This window comes from Cebidichthys violaceus, unplaced genomic scaffold, assembly GCF_023349555.1.
Source record: "Cebidichthys violaceus isolate CVI_PGR_0920_01 unplaced genomic scaffold, fCebVio1.0.p SCAF_8, whole genome shotgun sequence".
NCBI classification, from domain to species: domain Eukaryota; kingdom Metazoa; phylum Chordata; class Actinopteri; order Perciformes; family Stichaeidae; genus Cebidichthys; species Cebidichthys violaceus.
In genome coordinates this window covers 2623878-2643948 of record NW_027176964.1, presented here as the reverse complement: position 1 = coordinate 2643948, position 20071 = coordinate 2623878, and the positions used below count along the sequence as shown (strand labels likewise).

At 43.3% G+C, this 20071-nt stretch overlaps 2 protein-coding genes across 2 annotated transcripts; one reads left to right on the top strand and one right to left on the bottom strand.

The window, feature by feature from the left end:
• Positions 1 to 4017: 4017 nt before the first annotated feature.
• On the bottom strand, positions 4018 to 8104 carry LOC137892887 (uncharacterized). The gene is made up of 8 exons (XM_068738295.1): positions 7989 to 8104; positions 7428 to 7903; positions 6897 to 7224; positions 5944 to 6748; positions 5632 to 5841; positions 5190 to 5336; positions 4256 to 4360; positions 4018 to 4148 (listed from the first exon to the last, which is right to left on the bottom strand). The coding sequence occupies exons 2-8, from the start codon at positions 7835 to 7837 to the stop codon at positions 4105 to 4107; spliced, it is 2049 nt and encodes a 682-aa protein (XP_068594396.1). The 5' UTR covers positions 7838 to 7903; positions 7989 to 8104; the 3' UTR covers positions 4018 to 4104.
• A 6089-nt stretch (positions 8105 to 14193) lies between these two features.
• On the top strand, positions 14194 to 19692 carry rab36 (RAB36, member RAS oncogene family). Its single transcript, XM_068738208.1, has 11 exons — positions 14194 to 14258; positions 14969 to 15052; positions 17078 to 17169; positions 17268 to 17342; positions 17492 to 17593; positions 17681 to 17745; positions 17858 to 17909; positions 18369 to 18450; positions 18536 to 18626; positions 18721 to 18834; positions 18931 to 19692. Exons 2-11 carry the CDS (start codon positions 14975 to 14977, stop codon positions 18990 to 18992), a joined length of 813 nt encoding a protein of 270 aa, XP_068594309.1. The 5' UTR covers positions 14194 to 14258; positions 14969 to 14974; the 3' UTR covers positions 18993 to 19692.
• Positions 19693 to 20071: the final 379 nt, after the last annotated feature.

Genomic DNA, 20071 nt, shown 5'->3' with positions numbered 1-20071 from the left:
TACCACCAGCTGAGTTTTTTTTTTTTTTTTTTAAATATCGTTTGAAAACAGATGTTGAGTGCATACTTGTCTACATAGCTTATCCTTCAGTAGAATAATGATTCCCCAGTCGGAGCCCTGTCCAGAACGTGACATAGAGACTCCAAGGCATAGAGGCCCTGGGGGCTCTTAGTCCCTGGGGAAGACTCCAACACAGCAGCACTCAACCGGGACACCCACACTCCTGATGTCGCACAATAGGAGTTTGTCATTTTAGGGGTGACCGTGGGTAAGTGGAGAGCATGGCCGCCTTTCAATCAGAGGGTTGGTGGTTTGATCCCCGGCTCTGCTAGTCTCATGTCAATGTGTCCTTGAGCAAGACTCTTAACCCCAAAATTGCTCCCGTAGCTGCGTCTACGGTGTAGATAGATACTGAATTGTAAGTCGCTTTGGATAAAAGCGTCTGCTAAAATGACTGTCTGGAGTCCATCGTTCTTCATCTGGAGTACATCATTTAAAATCTCATTCATGAGCGTACTTCCTTCAAATTTCAGATGAGATTTAAAAGGAAATGGTCTATTGATGCAAACTAATTTTACTACAGATTAATAGCAGATCACTTGTTAGTATCATTTATTTATGGATTTATCTATTTGTGTTTTTATATATTTATCAATTTAACATTTATTACCGCAAAACGTGTGGGCTGGCTTGACCGCAGTAGAAAAACAGACATGACAACAGCAGGAAAGTTAGCCAAACCAAAGTGGATAGCGGCTGTAACACTACAGCTTGTAATCACAAACCTACATCCTCACTTCAACACTATTTATATTCTAAATATTCAATCGTCATATTCTAAACAGTGTTAGGTGACAGTGGGGCTAAAGATGAGCCATTAGAACACAATAACGTTAGCTACCAACTTAGCTGAGGCCTACAGCTGAGCACTGTGTGCATCATCAAGCTCTGCACTTGAACTCCGCTAATAACTTTAGTTACCTTGGTTGTTTTAAACATATGTTGACATGTTTTATATGTCAGTAATGAGTTGGAATAAAGTTGACTAAAGACTTGAAACACAAGAGGCAGGTGATAATTTATACTTTATAAACAGTCAAACCAGACGGGGTCAATTTTGACCCCAGAGGACAACAGATGTGATTATGTGCTGCCATTAGAAAAATTCTAAAACAGCATCCTCACTAAACTTTACAATATACCACTCTGTGATCAGTCAAATAGTCAAAATAATATAAAGTCAAAATAATTAATTGTTTCATTATATTTTCACTCAAAAACAGGGTATACTTCTATGTAAACAAGGTCTATTGGCCCTAAATTTCAAAACGAAGGGAAAAATGTGTAGTAATGGGTTGGACTGAAGTAAGACTAAAGGTGTAAAACAGAATTGATTGACACTTTATACTATATGCTTTAAATAAGTCAAACCAGGCGGGGTCATTTTTGACCCCAGAGGACAAAAGGTGTATGGCAATCGGGAGGACATTACGAGGGTTAAACATTATGGACTTCAGGCTTTACAACTCTACAGAATCAGAATCAGAACCATTTATTGCCAACCTTGCACCTACAAGGAATTTGTCATGGCGAGAGGTGCATAACATTAAACAATCAACACAGTGCAAGAAATAGAAACATATACAAATTTACAATAGAATATAAAGAATATAACATACCTTTTACATATGCAAAAATGTATATAACACACTAAAAGGGGAAAAGCATAATAGGACCTCTTTGAGCTCGACGGCCTTCTTCACAGCTGCTTTCTCCCAGTGAGTTCTTCGGTTGCAGTCTTGACAGACACCAATGAACTCCTGACCTCAGCGCCTAACAACCAGCAGGGTTTCAATGTAGGATTTGCACGTGGCCCACTTGAATTCCATGTCCCCGTCTCTGGAGAGCAAAAGACAATTTCGTCCCTGGGTGGGCTTGAACCACCAACCTTTCGGTTAACAGCCGAACGCGCTAACCAATTGCGCCAAAGCTGGGGAACAATAGTCTGTTTAAGGGAAGAGGGGGAAAGAAAAAGGAGGGGGAAGAAGGGGGAGAAGGGGGAGAAGGAAAAAGAAGGAAAAAAGAGAGAGAAAAGAGAAAAAGAGGAGAAAAAGAGGAGAAAACAATCTTCAGTGCCACCCACTTAGACTCCAGTGGTGTTTTAAGGTCCTTATATACCGTATTTATATTGTTATAGAAGAAAAAGATATTTTTTGTGCATTTGTGTATGTGAGGGGGAAGAAAAATCGTCCACAGGAGTGGCGGTTCAAATCCCGGCCTCGGCAGGATTGAGGTTTATGATGTTCATAATAAAAGTGTATGTGTTGCCCATGTCCATTTGAATTTATTCAAGATATTGACTTGTGCAATGCAATAACGTATTGTTATGTTTGTATTAAATGAAACTACTTCACACATGATGTTGACCCATCCAATGCATTACCTGTTAATACACAAGTTTTAAATAAAACCTCCCTTGTTTCTTCTTTATTGACTTGAACCATAATTTGAACATGAACTGAGACAGTATTGATGTAAAAATCGTAATTCTATTGTCTGTTATTGTAGGCCCTGGGTAAATGTAATAAAATGTGTCACTATTTTCAAAGAATATTGTACCTTTTACTCTCACTCCAATTATTGGACAGTTGACTGAAAACAAGACTTTGCACAGAAAATGTATGAGAAAACCAAACTTTTATTTAAATATTGTCTATCCTCATAAACAAAAGAACAAAATATTAAAAAACACCACTCTGTAAAATCTATATAACATTATTATAATAATATAAATAACGACAATATAAAAGCACCACACACTACAGCCTCGAAATGACAACACAATTAAATCAACACATAACTATATACAAATACTATAATATACATAAAAGGACTTGTGTCCAGTGTCTGTAACTCTGGTTGGAGGGTAAACAAAGTTATCTTTTTTTTAACTTCATCTCCTCCAACCACTGCTCCTTGGGAACACTCTCGACCGACGGGCAGTATATAAGCCCCTTATATTGACTGTGTCCAGTCGCCGCCGTCCTGAACTGCCCGCATTTCTTGCACGTGTTGTGCAGTACTTTGCGGGTCAGCTTTCGGGGGACGACTGGACCAGGAGCAGCAGCAGGAGCCGGACCAGGAGCAGCAGCAGGAGGGGCAGCAGAAGGGGCAGAGGGGAGGTGAAAACCCAGGGCCTGTGGAGCAGCGACCAGAAAAGGCACCTGGGAGGGAAATGTTGGAAACCTCAGCTGAGGGGTTGGGGATGGAGCAGGGAACCGCTGCTGCGTTACCACCAGCTGAGGGGTTGGGGATGGAGCAGGGAACCGCTGCTGCGTTACCACCAGCTGAGGGGTTGGGGACGGAGCCGGGAAAGGCGGCTTTGGCATCAGCAGCTGACGGCGCGAGGATGGAGCAGGGAACCGCTGTTGCATTACCACCAGCTGAGGGGTTGGGGATGGAGCAGGGAACGGCTGCTGTGTTACCACCAGCTGAGGGGTTGGGGGTGGAGCTGGAAAGAGCTGGCGCTGGGGACACAGCTCTGGGTGCTTTCTTTTTAGCTTCGCTTTGCCGACAGTCCTGCCGGGAAGGCTGTACAGGTGAGCTGGGTGGGTCGAGGTGGGTGCCGATGCCGGTGGCACAGTGGCAGAGGGTAGAGGTTGATCTGCTAGAGATACACGGCTAGGCAAGGTCAGCCCCTGCATGACCGTTGCATTGTCCTGCCTCTTCACCCTCTTGTTGTGCCACTGCACCAGGGTGGTTTGGCTGATGTCCACCAGTTGCAGGGTGGTCTGCTGCATGACCACCCCATTGGCCAGAATGCGCTGCCTGATCCTCCTGTAGTCCCCAATGATGAGGTCCCACCTGGAGACTGTGCAAGTCCCCGTCTTCTTGGGACTACGGTGGATGTTGCAGAGCCTCGTGAAAATGGCCTCGATCAGGCGGCAGCAATCTGGCCACTGTGCAAGGGGGCCAGAGGTGGTAAGCCCATGTCTTTTTAAACTATCCACCCCTGGAGTGAAGTCCTGCTTTTTTTTTGGAGACCTGAACCTCCCTGTGTCCAGCCTGCTCTGATGCCTGGCAGCAAACAGAACCCTCTGTTTGTCATAGTCCATCAGGTTCTGCCACAGAGCAACAATGTTGCTCGCCTATGCAGAGAGAGAACACAACAGTCCATGAGGAAAAAAATAAATGTATGCATGTGAATATGCATGACATGGCACAAAGGAAAAATAAGACAATGAATGCTCCTCACCATCTGGTTTCCTATGGCCATGGAGGGCTGGTTCCTCAGCTCCAACAGACACTCTGCCAGGCTCTCTACTCTGTCCATTCCTGGCATGCATGCATGATCCACAGCCTAAACAAAAATATAGAGATGAGCAACACAACTCGAGAACCCAGATACCGTGTTGTTATTTCTTCACACAAAATTATGTATTTATATACCCCAGCCTGGGATGAGGCAGCAGGCAGAGATGAGGCAGCAGGCAGAGATGAGGCAGCAGGCTGAGATGAGGCAGCAGGCTGGAATGAGGCAGCAGGCTGGAATGAGGCAGCAGGCTGGAATGAGGCAGCAGGCTGGGATGAGGCAGCAGGCTGGAATGAGGCAGCAGGCTGGAATGAGGCAGCAGGCTGGAATGAGGCAGCAGGCTGGAATGAGGCAGCAGGCTGGGATGAGGCAGCAGGCTGGGATGAGGCAGCAGGCTGGGATGAGGCAGCAGGCTGGGATGAGGCAGCAGGCTGGAATGAGGCAGCAGGCTGGAATGAGGCAGCAGGCTGGAATGAGGCAGCAGGCTGGGATGAGGCAGCAGGCTGGAATGAGGCAGCAGGCTGGAATGAGGCAGCAGGCTGGAATGAGGCAGCAGGCTGGGACAGAGAAGCAAGCTGGGAGAGCAGGGACAAGAGCAGAGAGGAGGCTGCAGCCAGAGAGGTGGCAGCAGGCTGGGAGGAGGCAACAGGCTCGGAGGAGGCAACAGCTAGGGTGGAGGCAGGACTCTGGGACAGAGTTGCAAGCTGCGACAGCAGAGAGGTGGCTGCAGCCAGGGAGGAGTCAGGAGTCTGGGAGGAGGACGCAGCAGGCTGGGAGGAGGACGCAGCAGGCTGGGAGGAGGCAACTTGAAGGGAGGAGGCTCCAGGCAGAGAGGAGGAAGAGAGGCTTGGGTCATCCAGGAGACTTGGCACTGTACCTTCCTGGAAGCCCTCGTCTTCTTCTTCTTCTTCTTCCTCTCCCTCATCCACATCCTCCAGCATGTTGTCAGTCTCTTCTGAGCCAGGGATGACATTCAGGGGCTGTCCAGTCTGACTCAGAAGGTAATCCACACCAATAAGCTCGCCTATGAAAAAGAGCAGAAACACACACACACACACCACACACACACACACACACACACACACACACACACACACACACACACACACACACACACACACACACAAACATCATTAGTTGTAGTCAAAGCATTATATATACAAACCTTTAATTTAGAAAAATCTGACTTGTATTTGTATCATGTTGTGTCTGGCTTTGGCAATGGGAATGATACAAATGTAGCCTTGTTGAACTTCAGTTAGAACACTGAAAAACAATAAACCAAAAGAATGATGTAGCCAGATATTAACGAGACATACCAGTGTATTGGGAAGGTGCCCTGAAGGTTGGCACAAATGCCTGACCAAACAGCTTCAGGGCGTTGTTATTAATTGACTGGGTCACGTCACCGGAGTAGGTGAGGTAAGCTGACGGCGTGCTGGTCACCGCAGCAGTCCCCCGATCCTGGTTCCACCTGTTCAGGCCTTCCAGGAGATAGAGCTGGAAATTCAGTGCATTTGCACTAGTTCCTGAAAAACAAAACAACAACATTGTGTTGCTTTTCAATCTTAATGCTTTCACAAAATAACCTACAAGTTATTGAAAATATAAAACACAAGAGAGACACCAACCTGGAATGAACCTGTTCAGGTGGCAGTGGAAGGACTCCAGGGACGTGGACCCTCTGGCACAGCGGTACTTCGTCAGGATGATGCCGCACTTGGTGGTGGTGGTGCCTACCACCGCGTACAGCCGCACACCTGGGACGTCCTGGATGCACCTGACGTGGTGTTTCTGGACACGCCAAATGTGCTCCATCCGCACGTCGTCCAGCAGTGGCACACCCATGAGGTCTCTCCCATTTGCACCCCCCAGTGTCTGCAGCACCTGCTCAATGAGCTTGATGGTGGCCTCCTCACCGCGCGTCCTCCGACGGCAGTACCGGCTCAGCTCCTTCTTACCGATCCGCATGTCCACCATGCGATCGGTAATGCCCGGCACACCCTCCTGCCTGAGCTGCTCCCGCTTTGCCTGCCGCAACAGAGTGAGGTCCCCTGCATCCCACTCAAAGATGCAGGCAGACAAGCTGCCCATAAAGGCCGGGTAGAGGGTGTGAGCGTCGGTGGTGCAGCCGACGGCCAGCCTCCTCATAAAGTGCCAGATGTCCAGTCTTATGTGGAGGTCTGGCCAAGCTGCAAACCTGGTCTGCAGCTTGCTCGGCCCCTCGCTCTTGCAGCAGCCACAGTCCACGTACAGCAGCACGGGGGGTGGAACGTCTGCCTGCCGGTACCGCTCCATCACCCCAGAGACCATTGAATCCAGTCCCGGCCCCTCCTGCACCGTCAGGACACTGTTCAAGATCTGGCCGACCTCATTCCCAATGGAGGTAACCCACTGAGCCGTCCCCCTGCCGTGCCCAGCCAGCTTCTTTGTGATCTGTGATGTGAGGACAGTGATCTTTAAGATTACACTTCTTTTTTCTTTTTTTTTTACACATTCTCTACAGCAGTAAGAGAGTTATTACATACAGGAGAATACATATAATGTACATGGCAATCTATTAAACAGTCATATTATTTATTACCTTTTTGGTTGAGTCCATCTTTAAGATGGACCCAAATGTAGAGGTGATGCTGGCCTTGATGTGGTCCAGCCGGGTGAGGATGTCCATCCCGTACACAGACAGCAGCCAGCGACTGGTTGGCACGTCTATGTGCTTCGGCGGCTGCTGACAGACCACCGGTAAGAGGTTGGGCCCGTCTACAAACTCAGCACACTCCCCAAAATAGTGTGCCACCCGGTTTAGCCACTCTTCCCCGTGGTTTTCCTTCAGCTGCTTCGCCAGCCGTGCCGGACTGTTGCCAAGAGTCCGGTCCCGAAGCAGCCGAATCACGCGGATGTCACAAGCGTATCTGAAATGCACATTTCCTTTACTTTTTTGTATATTTAAAACAGGGACAGTGTATAGTAAATATATGGCACCAGATTATTCTAATATGCACTTGTATTTAAGCAATTACTAATACATTTGAGAAATGATTTAAAGAAACTATTCCATCATTGCAGTGATTTTTTACATGTTCATGGGAGGCAGTTTCAAAACCGTTTTACTCACTTGCGGGTCAGGATCAGCCGGAACATCTTTTGGTGAGGCAGGTCCAGCTGATTTCGGACAGTCTGGCTGGTCGACAGGTAGTTGGAGGAACACACAGTGCACCTGAGTGTCTCCGTCACCATCAGGTAATACCTGTCGATGTCCAGGACCTTCCTAGACCGCTTGTGGACACCATAACCCGTCAGCTGCTTCCCACAATCTGGGCAGAACACCCTCACCTTCCACAGGTGGTAGGGCATCCACACCATCAGCCGATGGGTGAAAAAGCGGTCGGGTGTCGGTGTCTGGTGGTAGATCAGGGCTGGAACAGGGGGTTCGTACCACAGCTTCAAATCTGGCCGCAGTTTGCCGGAGTGAAAGAGGGTGTTGGCAATCCACCTCTGGTCCTGCAAAGGGAGGGTCTTGCTCATTTCGCCGGGCAACCAGAATGAAGCTGCAGCACCAGCAGCGGCTGGCTGAACATCTCCAGACTCATCCTGTTTGTTAGACAACAACAAATAAGAATTAAGTGACTACACTAAATATGAAAAAGCCAGACCAATAAATAAACGCAGTACTCACAGCGTCTACAGCAATGCTGGTGGAAACACCAGCACCAGGGCTTGGGGTCCTCACAGAGGATGGAGAAGGAGGAGGAGCAAGGCTGGGTGTCCTCACAGAGGATGGAGAAGGGCTGCGTGTCCTCACAGAGGATGGAGAAGGAGGAGGAGGAGCAAGGCTGGGGGCCGTAAAGAGGGTCCTCACTGGGGATGGAGCAGGCCTTGGGGTCCTCACTGGGGATGGAGCAGGGCTGGGTGTCCTCACAGAGGATGGAGAAGGAGGAGGAGATGGGCTGGGGGTCCTAGCCACTAAATTGGGCTTTAGTGAGGCAGACTGTGACCCACCAAAGCGTGATTTAGTAAACTGAAAGGAGAACCAAAGTTAATTTGAAGATGCAACACATACAAAATAATTCCTACAAAACATGAATTACAAAAAAATAATAATTCACCATTGACAAAGTCAGAGCGGGTCGCAAAAAGGACCGAGGGGCTGAAGCAGTCGCACCAGGCGCTGAGGCCACGGACTGTGGGTTAGCACCAGGAGGGGCTGAGGCTGAGGCCACGGACTGCGGGGCTGGGGCTGAGGCTGAGGCCGAGGCCGAGGCCACGGACTGCGGGGCTGGGGCTGAGGCTGAGGCTGAGGCCGAGGCCACGGACTGCCGGGCTGAGGCCGAGGCCACGGACTGCGGGGCTGAGGCCGAGGCCGAGGCCACGGACTGTGGGACATCAGCAGGAGACTGAAACAACAGCATTACGACATGCGATGGAACAGCAACAGCATAAGAACATTGTAACAAACATGCGATGTAAGATAAACAATAAAAGATGTCATTTGTAAATAGATCACCATAACGTGGAATCCGCAATTACAGGCGATGGACCCTCCAAAGAGGGTGGTCTGTCCACGGGCCTGCATGGGGCATTTCTCAATCTGAAATGATAAGAATTGCTATTTAGCCTGGAGTGAGTGAATCAGTGTACTACGTCTGATTGACATTATCTGCACCATCGTATGGCATAATTTGAATCAAGTGCGTGGCATACTAGTGACAGAAATGAGTAATAGGTACATAGTTTGTAATACTTTACCTTCTGATAGAGGTCGTGCCACTTCCTCTGCCTTGGGGCTGGCCTATTGCCTCCTCCAGCAGGCCAAACCCCAGAGCTGGCAAATGCCCTCAGCCTCGCCATCCACTCTCCATCGCTCATGGCCTTGTGGCTCTTTGGTTTTGTGCTCATCTAAAGATAACATGGAAATAATAACAATTGCTGAATCTACATAACCATGACATTGATGTGCATACTTAGTACTGTAACGTTATTTACACGTGGTATTAAAACATGTAATCAAATCGATACATATTATGTAGACACATTATTTACATGTATCCTGTGTAATTACACTTTATCTATTATAAATCTGTATGTATTAATCTTTAAATATCAACAATAAACGTTGATGCTGCAGCTTGTGTGGACGTTTACGTGTTTCCACTCGGACTGTATTTACTGTGTAACGTAATGTGACACCGGACGCCGAGCCGACCGTGTTTACCGTGTATAACGTAGTGTGACACCGGACCGGACGAGAAAAAAATACAACACACGTTATTACATGTAGTTACGTTGTCGCTAGCGGTAGCTTTAGCCAGCTCGGTCGCTCGAATAAAAGATTTTTAAAAAATGAACAGTCTGACAGACGGAAATACAACGTTTTCGACGGCTATTTAAGAATAAATGGAAGGACAACTCACCTTTGACAAGTTCGACAAGTTCCAGGATATTTGTTCGGCAACAACAGGTCGCTAATGCCGACCGCATTTACGGACGAGAAAAAAAAGATTTTTAAAAAGTGACCAGTCTGACAGACGGAAATAAAACGTTTTTTACGGCTATTTTAGAATAAATGGAAGGACAACTTACCTTTGACAAGTTCGACAAGTTCCAGGATATTTTTTCGTCGTTGTTCGGCAACAACAGGTCGCTAATGCCGACCGCATTTACGGACGAGAAAAAAAAAGATTTTTAAAAAGTGACCAGTCTGACAGACGGAAATGAAACGTTTTTTACGGCTATTTTAGAATAAATGGAAGGACAACTTACCTTTGACAAGTTCGACAAGTTCCAGGATATTTTTTCGTCGTCAACAACTACAACAACAGGTCCGATGTTTTTTCTGCTTCGTGAAGCTGTGCGGTGCCTGCGAGATTTGGAAGTGCAGACGTGATTGGTTTCTGCGAGACTTGAGGTGCAGCCGTGATTGGCCCATCCAGGTCCATTCTGCCTTCACAATGGAGAGCGAGCGACGGCGATTGGACGATCACAATGGAAAGCGAGCGTCGAGATTGGACCTTTGAGAATGGATTCTACCAGACTCTCCTGCTTCAGGTAGCGCCACAGAGACTTCCGTACTCTTTTTTTTCAAATATCGTTTGAAAACAGATGTTGAGTGCATACTTGTCTACATAGCTTATCCTTCAGTAGAATAATAATTCCCCAGTCGGAGCCCTGCCCAGAACGTGACAAAGAGACTTCAAGGCATAGAGGCGACCCTCTCAGTCCCTGGGGGAAACTCCAACACAGCAGCTCGGTTAACCAATTGCGCAACAGACTTCTGCACTCTGTCTCCAGGGAGGAATTTTACGTACGCCACAGTAACTGTGACTCCAACAGCTAGTAGGGGTTTTATTCGATCATTTTAGTTTTGTTGTGTATTCTTGATGTGATTTTGTTTAAGACAATTGAATACATTTTACCTACTTTGCAATGTCAAAATGAGGAAAAATTATTGATTGTTTCAATTGTGAAATAAATATAGTTTGAGAAGACGTTAAATGAGAGAAGCCACACGTTTGCCTGCCTCATCATTTTTCCTGTTTTTCTCAGGCATACATCTGTCATCGGGCTCTTTCAAACCGAGACCTGTCACCGGTAATTCAGTGGATTAATAGTCAAAATAATATAACCACTTCATGAAGCCGATTTTTGTTTACCCCGTGGAATTAAATACTTGACAAATGAAAAGCACTGAGTATTTTCTCGCTTAATTAAAAACTTGTGCACAATTAACAGATTTTCAGAAGTATGTGCTTGTTATTATCAATTTAGACAATAATTGTGTATCCTGTATTTTAATATATAACTTCATCTCAATATGATTCCATTTGAAACATGATTATCATATTGAATTATTGCCCAGCTCTAGCATTAATTACATCATTAAAGCATCACATAAAGTGGTAGTATACTGTGTTGTTAACAGTAATATAGTGACCGTAGCAATAAAAGTAGATACACTCACTGTAGCAGTAATAGCACTTACAGCCCCAGGACCAGTAGTGTCAGTGATGAACAACTTTCTTAATCAATCATTTATTTACCAAATAAAAGCCTATAACAGACTGCACTGGACCAGAGAGACAGAAAACACACCCTCACTATGGCACCATCCTAATGCCAACACATCAGGAAAGCAAACAATGTAAACATTGTAAACATTGTACCATGTCAAAGAAAGAACATTAAACCTGACCTCAGAGGAGTTACTCACATGTTAGGTGCTTTTTGAGTAGTCTGGAAACGTCCATCCCTTTCTAGGTATGCTACTTTGGAAAACACAAATTCATGTTAGTGTCCAGTTTCATACAGTGACTATCAATCACAAGTACAACTCACATTTTTCATTAGCAATTTTCATAAATGGACTGTGCACACATCTGCGTGTGAACAGAATATCACATACTGCTTAGATTAGCGATATTTTATCAGTGCAAGCAGTTTTATGTTGCAGAAAACAGCAACAACACCCACCTCTTAAAAAACATACAAACGTTATCAGATGAATTATGAAATGACAGTATGCTCTAAGGGAAACGTCATCCCTCTTTGATGCTCTATTTCCATTACAGCCATGGTGCTGTCACTGTTCTTGTTCAAATCAAAGTCCGCAAATGCTTCTTATAACAGGTCCAAATAAAGTTATCCACACACATTTTACATTTAAGCTAAATTACAGTTCACCTTTTTAAAATCCAAAATCATAATGAACCCGCCATTAACATTAACGTGACATTAATGTCATGACGTTTTCAGGACCGCAGGTGGACTGCGGCCAAATTTAGATTTTTTTAATAAGTGCCACATTTAAATGAGTCCGATTAATTTATTAACTGGTCAATCTTTTGAACATTAAAGCAAAGCTATTAGGGACATCTTCTGTTAGCTAGAATGACGCATTAACGTTAGCTGAGGTTTGCTAGGCTCTGCAGCGTAGATCGTGATCAGTGACGTTAGCCTAGCAAGCGAAAGGTAATGAAACGTTAGCATTAGCATAACCTGTGTTCTCTTCTTTCCCAAATTCGGCAGCCGTCTCAAACCCAAATGAACTGGCGTAAAAAGTTCTTAACACGGCTTAATGTGAAATATTAATAAAATAACAGTCTGTAGACAGTTTACAAATGGTAAGATTTGGTTAATATCTACCATAGACTGTATGTGGTCTCGACACTCACCTCGTGCTCGGTCACTGCGCTGCTAGCCAGTTCCCAGCATGCCCAAACAGCATCGACTTCGACACATGACCTGGTGCGTTCAGGTACTGTTGGTGTGACAATTTTATTATTCCGTTTTTTACTAAATCAGTTTAGGTATAAATTCACCTGTCTACTGGTATGGATACAACCCAGCCACTTTGGTACTGACCAGATATGTTCATTTCACACATTATACAATACTAACATTTTTAGAATGATAGTGACATCTCACTCACTGGCATTAATACAAATAGTTAGTCTACATATTATAAAGCGAAAATAAGTATTACTAAGTTGTAAAAGTGATTATAAGATATTTGGAAATTATTTGAAATTAGAAAAGCACACATAAATACATGATAGCAGTGGTTATGTTTTTTGACAGATTGTTAAATTAAAGAGAAGAAAGAAATGTAAATTGAATGGAGTATTTTTTTTAACTGGATCATTTAACTGGGATTCTTCAATTGTTACACCACAAGGTGGTGCAATTAGTCTACCTCTATTCTCAAATATGACTGACTGTGTATTCAACTCTGGAGCAGAGGAACTAACGACTTTTTTGCTCCACATGCAAAATTACTGAGAATAAAGTCAACTAAAACTGGGAAGGACTTTGAGAGAGTAAATGTGGTAACAGGTTGTAGTGCAATGCAACTACATTTACTCAAACCCTGCACTTAATTACAATTCTGGAGGAGGTTACTAAGTATTTCCATTTAATGTTAATTTATTCTTCCACTACAATACATTTCAGTTGGAAATATTGTACAATTGATCAACTTGTTTTATGTATATTTCTTATGTTTTAAATCATGTCACCTTTTTAGTAATTCTAGTAAAGTGATCTTCCTTATCGTTTCTTTATTTCAGAACATTTCTACAACATTCTTTAAAGAAGCGGATTCAATTAAAAAACACTGCAGTAAGTTGCTTTATAAAGCTTTACAAACATCTTTGGGTTATTTGCAGATTAGAATGTCCCAACAGTATAAAAATGAGATAACCTCCACGTCGTCCAATTCAACAGTTAGATGCTACGTTAATGCATTAGCGGTGTTAGCGGTATTAATTACACCGATTTAACATTTGATGCAGTAGTAAGAGGCGTTGTTTAATGCATTTAGTTTGTATTTCTTACAAAATCGCCAAAACGGCCTGTTCTAGCCATAGTGTGTGCGCACGTGTGTGTGTGTGTGTGTGTGTGTGTGTGTGTGTGTGTGTGTGTGTGTGTGTGTGTGTGTGTGTGTGTCTGTGTCTGTGTCTGTGTGTCTGTGTGTGGGTCTCTGCACAGGATTTGATCCACACATGAATAAATAGTTGCTTAAAATCTTCTTCAGGATGCCAAAAATGATGCTTTAGGACCCAAAACAGGGCTTGTGTATCCAGTAGTATAATTATGTTGTAATTATTACTAGCACAAGTTGGCATGTTTACAGCTGTACCAGATATGGCTCAGTAATCATATTTTCTGCATTACATGTTATCATGTAATTATTGCCTTGTAGCGAATTGGTTACTTTTAATGGTATAGACGTACAGTGAAAACAAACTAATATTTGCTTTGATGACAATCTTCGGGCCCCTGTGATGCCCCCCACATTTAACCACATGCCGTAGACGTCCAATTATCACGTGACACAGGCGCGACACTACGGTTGTCACGGAAACGAGCCCCTCATCAAACAGCGTCCAGGCTGGCAACTGCAGCAAGCGGCAACGTCAGAGAGGAAATATTTGCCGATATTTCATCTGTGGTGAGTACAAGCCATTCCCAGTCTTCGTAGTTTGAACCTAGTAACATAGTGCCATTTAGAGAAGAAAAAAGACGACACCTGTGAAATAACAGGTACCGTTTTTTTAGAGTTGGTTGTGAGATCTGCCTGTCGTCACAGTGAGTCTACACGAAATATGACTTCCGTTCAGGACCTTCAAACTAAAACCGTTAGCGGTTTTTGGGGCATGGGGAGGAAATATAAAACACAGAAAATCAATACAAAGCAAAACATAAATGGTAATAAAGAATGCACTTATGGGGTGAATAAATATTTACAAAATAGTAATATGAATTTGGTCAGTGGGCTTTTATTTTAAAGGCAAAGTCACCTTACTTCCGGCCTTATAGTGGCTAATTTCACGATGCAGCAGCCACACTAGCATCTTTGTAAAAGAGCCTGAATAGTAGTGCTTTTAACGTCCGTCTGTAACACACACAGTGAAAGGTGTAATATGGATGTTGTCACTAATGAACACCTTTGTTGTTCTGCTGCTGCACTTATTGTACACGCAGTATGTAGATGTGATGTAATGCAATGAAGTTAAATAAGAATCAGAATTTTGGACCTGATGCTTTAATCTTTTTCAGAGAACATTTGACCCTTAGTAAAAATGCACACACACGTTGACGGAGTGCTTGTTATTAGAGTTAATTACATAAGGCTAACTTCTGTTCCACATTTCCTCACAGGTTGTCATGCAGGGTAACAGGAATGGGATGATTCCCTTCCCACCACCCATCAGCAGAGACAGGGTCATCTTGGAATTCCCAAAGGTGTGTCCTGTTTTTTTCCCCAATAATGTCTGCTCCAGTTTAATCCAGTTCCAAGAAAACTCCTGTCTTGTACTGTGAGATCACTGTGGTTAAAACTTTCACTTGATTGGAAACATTTGACTTTTTACTTTCTCTGAGAGTGAAGTTAGTGTCAGATCACAGCACTCAGAAATTACAGGCCGTTTCAGTCAGCTACCCAATCACAGACTCAGGCTACATCCATACTACTCCGTTTTTGTTTGGAAACGGAGTTTTCAAACGAAAACGATCTCAGTCCACACGGTGTTTCAGCCATCGTTTCCTAAGTGATCTCCGTCCACACCACACGCCTGAAAACGAATATCATGTGACTCTTCACGTACACTGGACATGCGCCGATGTAAACAGGAAGTATATTGTCGTATTTTGTAACTAAGCAACCAGAGTAATAAAGTAGTCTTTAATGATCGTAAGTTGTTTGATACTTAAGATCTTCTCTCAAATCTTCCTCTATAAACTCAAACAGATACAGTTTGTGGAAAGTGGTCTCTCTCTCTCTCCCTCTCTCCGTTCACTGATCTCTCTCTCTCTCTCTCTCTCTCTCACGCTGCTCACTAATCGCTACAATAACAGCTGTTTCCGCCGCAGACATGCAGACTTTAACTGGACAACAGCTGCTAGTAAAGACAACAAGGTCAGCAACGCCTGTAATCAGTTGTCCGCGTTAAATTAACCTGGTAGTCGATCGCGGGTGTCTACGTCATCGTTTCCAAAGGTATGTGTTTACGCCCGTCCACACGAATACGCTACCTGGAGTTTTCAAAGTTATCCGGATTCGGGATCGTTTCTAAACTCCTCTGTTTACGGGGCTCGAAAACGCCGGCGTAGTGTGGACGCTCAGTGTGACCGTAGCAAAACATATGCGTTTCCAAACGAAAACAGAGTAGTGTGGATGTAGCCTCAGTCAGCATATCCTTCTGCCCTGTAAATCAAAATAAGACTTTAGGAAACTTAATTTGAACAGGAATCTACAATGTTTAATAATTTCTTCTGAAGGGGTCAGTTCACGGGTTCTCTCTGTAAATGTCAATCCCTGTTTGCCTGAAAAACCCTGCTAGTGGTTTATTTGGGTTATTTATTTTCGATTATAGATTATAGAATTAACATTCAGGTCTATTCCTGAATGTCTTCAATTGTGTTGTTAAGATTCATGTCTCGAATGGTTTTGAACACGTTTAATATATAATCATAGACTATGTTTCAGAAGTCCTTAAACATGTCATGGCTACTTATTTTTGCAGTTCTTTTGCCTGTAGTCATGTTCTAATAGGTAAGAATTGCTGTCTTTTGGATTTTGTAATGATGAATATGATCTTATCTTCATCTTAACTGACATTAAAAAGGTCATAAAGTCTAAAATCAAAGATACTGAATCTTGAAACACAAGGTATTACTGTAATAGGACATAGAAATGCTTGCCCCTATTTTTGCATAAGTTAGTTTGCAGACATAGAACAAACAGTTCCATTCAGGGCTTAGCACTGTCGAGAACATTGTATTTTTCTCCTCTTAGTGTGGAATTATGAAAGGTTCAGCAAGATCTTTGAAGGAGGAGTTTTCCAAGGGTTCTTTGTAAGACTAAGAGTTCCATTAAGAACCTTTTTCATCCAAAGATGATTGAGGGTTCCTCAATCATTGTTGAAAGCATGGGTGTTAAAAGGGAACGCCCACAAACCCTCATGAGGAGCCTTACGATGCCCAATGCTGCTGGACGTGGTTCCCATTGATCCAGGCTAACCCATTAAAGTAAAACCATGCAGGGACCGCCTCGATGGGTTCTTGTTAGCACCCTTAAAAGGTGGAAAGTTTCTGGATAAAACCTCCAGAGAGAGTTCTTGGTGGAACCATAGCACCAGAGATGGGTTCTCTGTCGAACCCATGAGGACAAGCTGAATAACTTTATATGTGACTTAATCTTGTTATAACATGTATTAAGTGGCTTTGTGCTGAATAAATGTCACTGATGTATGGCCCTGTTCTATTCAGTGCTACACGCCCAACGCCTCTCTGCAGCTGAAGAAAGATTGGGACATTCAGGCTAAAGCGGCCTGTAAAGACGGAGCCGCTAGGCATCAGCCGTGAGTCTCCTGCTTTGAGTCGTCATTCTTAGCTTGAACATCACGGAAAAAACAATTACATCTCACAATTACATCTCAATCTGTTGTCTTCTTTAAAGGTGGGACCGGCAGAGAATGTCAAAAGTGGTGGTTGTTGGAGACCTTAATGTGGGGAAGACCTGCCTCATTAACAGGTACTTTATCAACACTTAGCCAATCAAGACAAAACATATGCATACCTGAGACTACGATGTCAAAATCAGATCTGTATGAGTGTGTTTGAGTTTTTAAAACCATGAACAAAAGGAAGAAACAAACCTTGCTTTGTTTATGCTGTTTTCAGGTTTTGTAAAGATGTATTTGAAAGAGACTACAAGGCCACCATAGGCGTAGACTTTGAAATTGAGAGGTTTGAGGTATCTGGAGTACCTTTCTCCCTTCAGATGTAAGCAGTTTGATTTATATAAGAATTGTTTTTCTGAAACGTGTATCGTTAGAGTGCTGCCATTCATTTTGACTTTTTTTTAAATAGCTGGGATACTGCTGGGCAGGAAAAATTCAAGTGCATTGCTTCTGCATACTACAGAGGTGCTCAGGGTAAGACGTTTTTGTAATAAAGAAATGGTTGTGGGTCTGATGCTAGGTGAGACCAGCTGACATTTTAACTGGTGTAAACTAATCGTGCTGAAACTTCCTGTTTCTTTTCCAGTCATTGTCACAGTCTTTGACATGGCAGACATTAAGTCCCTGGATCATACGCGGTACGTCTGTTTATAACACTATCATTGGGCTTATTCTACAGTTGTAAAAACATGAATGTGTTTGGGAATGAAATATCTTATTTATGTGGGATCACCCTGTTTAGTCCAATACTTCCTTACCTGACTACAGACTGCACCATCACATGTACAGTTTGTGATCACTCTTATTTACTACCCACATCTGAGCTGTGACATCACACCTTTTTTCAGATCCGATGTGGAGCATTTTTGCTGGACAACAGCCTAATGTAACCGTACCGTAGCACTGAACAGGACAAGTCAGGAAAAGACAGCAGATGGATAGAATAAGTGTCACAGCGGCTATAATATATATTTTTATATTAACAATTGGACAGGGTTCTCACGCCTCCTGGAAAACATGGAAAACATACGTATCTTTAGAATGCATTATAGACATGGACATAGAACGTGTTACCCAACTTTGTTTTGTGTTCATAGCCAATGGCTGGAGGAGGCCATGAGAGAAAATGAGCCTGACTCCTGTTTCATCTTCTTGGTTGGAACTAAAAATGACCTGCTGGTAAATACATTTTATATTATATGTATATTTTGCAGATTTTCACAAACACAATTTTCTTCTAGTACCCAATTGTCTTGTTCTTAAGCCTTTAGATGAAAGACAGAGGACAGAAAAGGACGCCATCAGGATAGCAACTGAAATGCATGCAGAGTTTTGGGCTGTTTCAGCTAAAACGGGTATGAAACACAAGAGCTCAAACTTGTCAGTGCTGTGTGGTAGATAAAGACAACATGAATACAATGAGAAACTGTTAATTGTTCTTATTTCCAGGGGAGAACGTGCAGGGGTTTTTCTTCAGGGTGGCAGCTTTGGCCTTTGAGAAGTGTGTACTGAAGGCCATGGAGAATGGGCTCCCTGCTAGCATCGGACATGGAGGTAGTATCAGTAAGTAATGACTTGACTCCCAGCAAGCAGATATGTTAATAATGAAAGCCTCGAGGCGAGGGCATATAAATCTACCGTCGATCTTTGTCTCAACAGAATCAGATTGTGCAAACCTAGAGAAGGCCTCGCCCCAAGATATGAAGAGAGGCTGCTGCTGAAGAAACGAGGAACTCTCACAGTTAAGGAGAGCGGAACCAGACAGAGGCTCTGCTTGAGCTTCAGCTGCAGAAATGAAAGTGACTGATCGTGTTCCAATGTGCCTTAAGACATGTTCCACTAGGTTTCTCGCCGTCAAAGTCATCAAAACTGCCATGCATTCTATTGCAAAGGGTTCAACCAGTATACGCTCCTGAAAGACAGCTGTTTTAGGATTGAAGCTGACAAAAATGAGCACTTTTTGCTGATACAAAATATTATGAATTAGACCATTTTCATGGAATAGCTGTCAATATTTAATACAGAATTTAGACCATGGGAAACACAAGATCAAATACTATGCCATGCCAATAACAAATCAGACAAATCAGTGTGCCTGGACCAGACTCATTTGGGACAAGCCAATATGGACCCTGGTAAAACCCTTGTGGATGCTTTTGATTCTCTTTGCTGCAGTCATAGTGTTTGTTTCTTTAAATACAGTATTGTTGTGGAATATGTCTCATATATGAATATGTTTATAGGCTGGACTCTGTGACCAAGGAAACCAAATCTTGATGTCTTTCAAGTAATAATAGTGTAAATGAGTCTACTCTTAACTCTACATCTATAATGGTCACGACATTATAATGTAATTTATTAAAGTAATAGCAGCTGTGCTTTTATGAAACCAGTATTGTTGTCAACGCCTATTAAAGTGGTTTATCAGCTGTCTGAACTGTTCTGTCATGATAATATTCAAGATAACTAATGGCTGTGCAATATTTACAAGCAAAATACCTAATGTCTTCATTATTAGGACTTTCTTATCTACTGAAAAACATTGAATGTGCACAAAGGCTTGATGAATGACATATTTACATCACATTGTATTAGTTTATGCTTGATCTCAATTGAAGTATGACCAGGAATTCAAGTACATATATACAATTTAAATACATTGTGTGGAATTTCGGGAAATTCGTAGGTATTCTGCATAAAACAGAAATAAAACATACAATATATATATATATAATAAAATAATAAATAATAAAACATTTAGTCTAAAAATAAGTGAAGATAGAAATAAGAGGAGTGAACC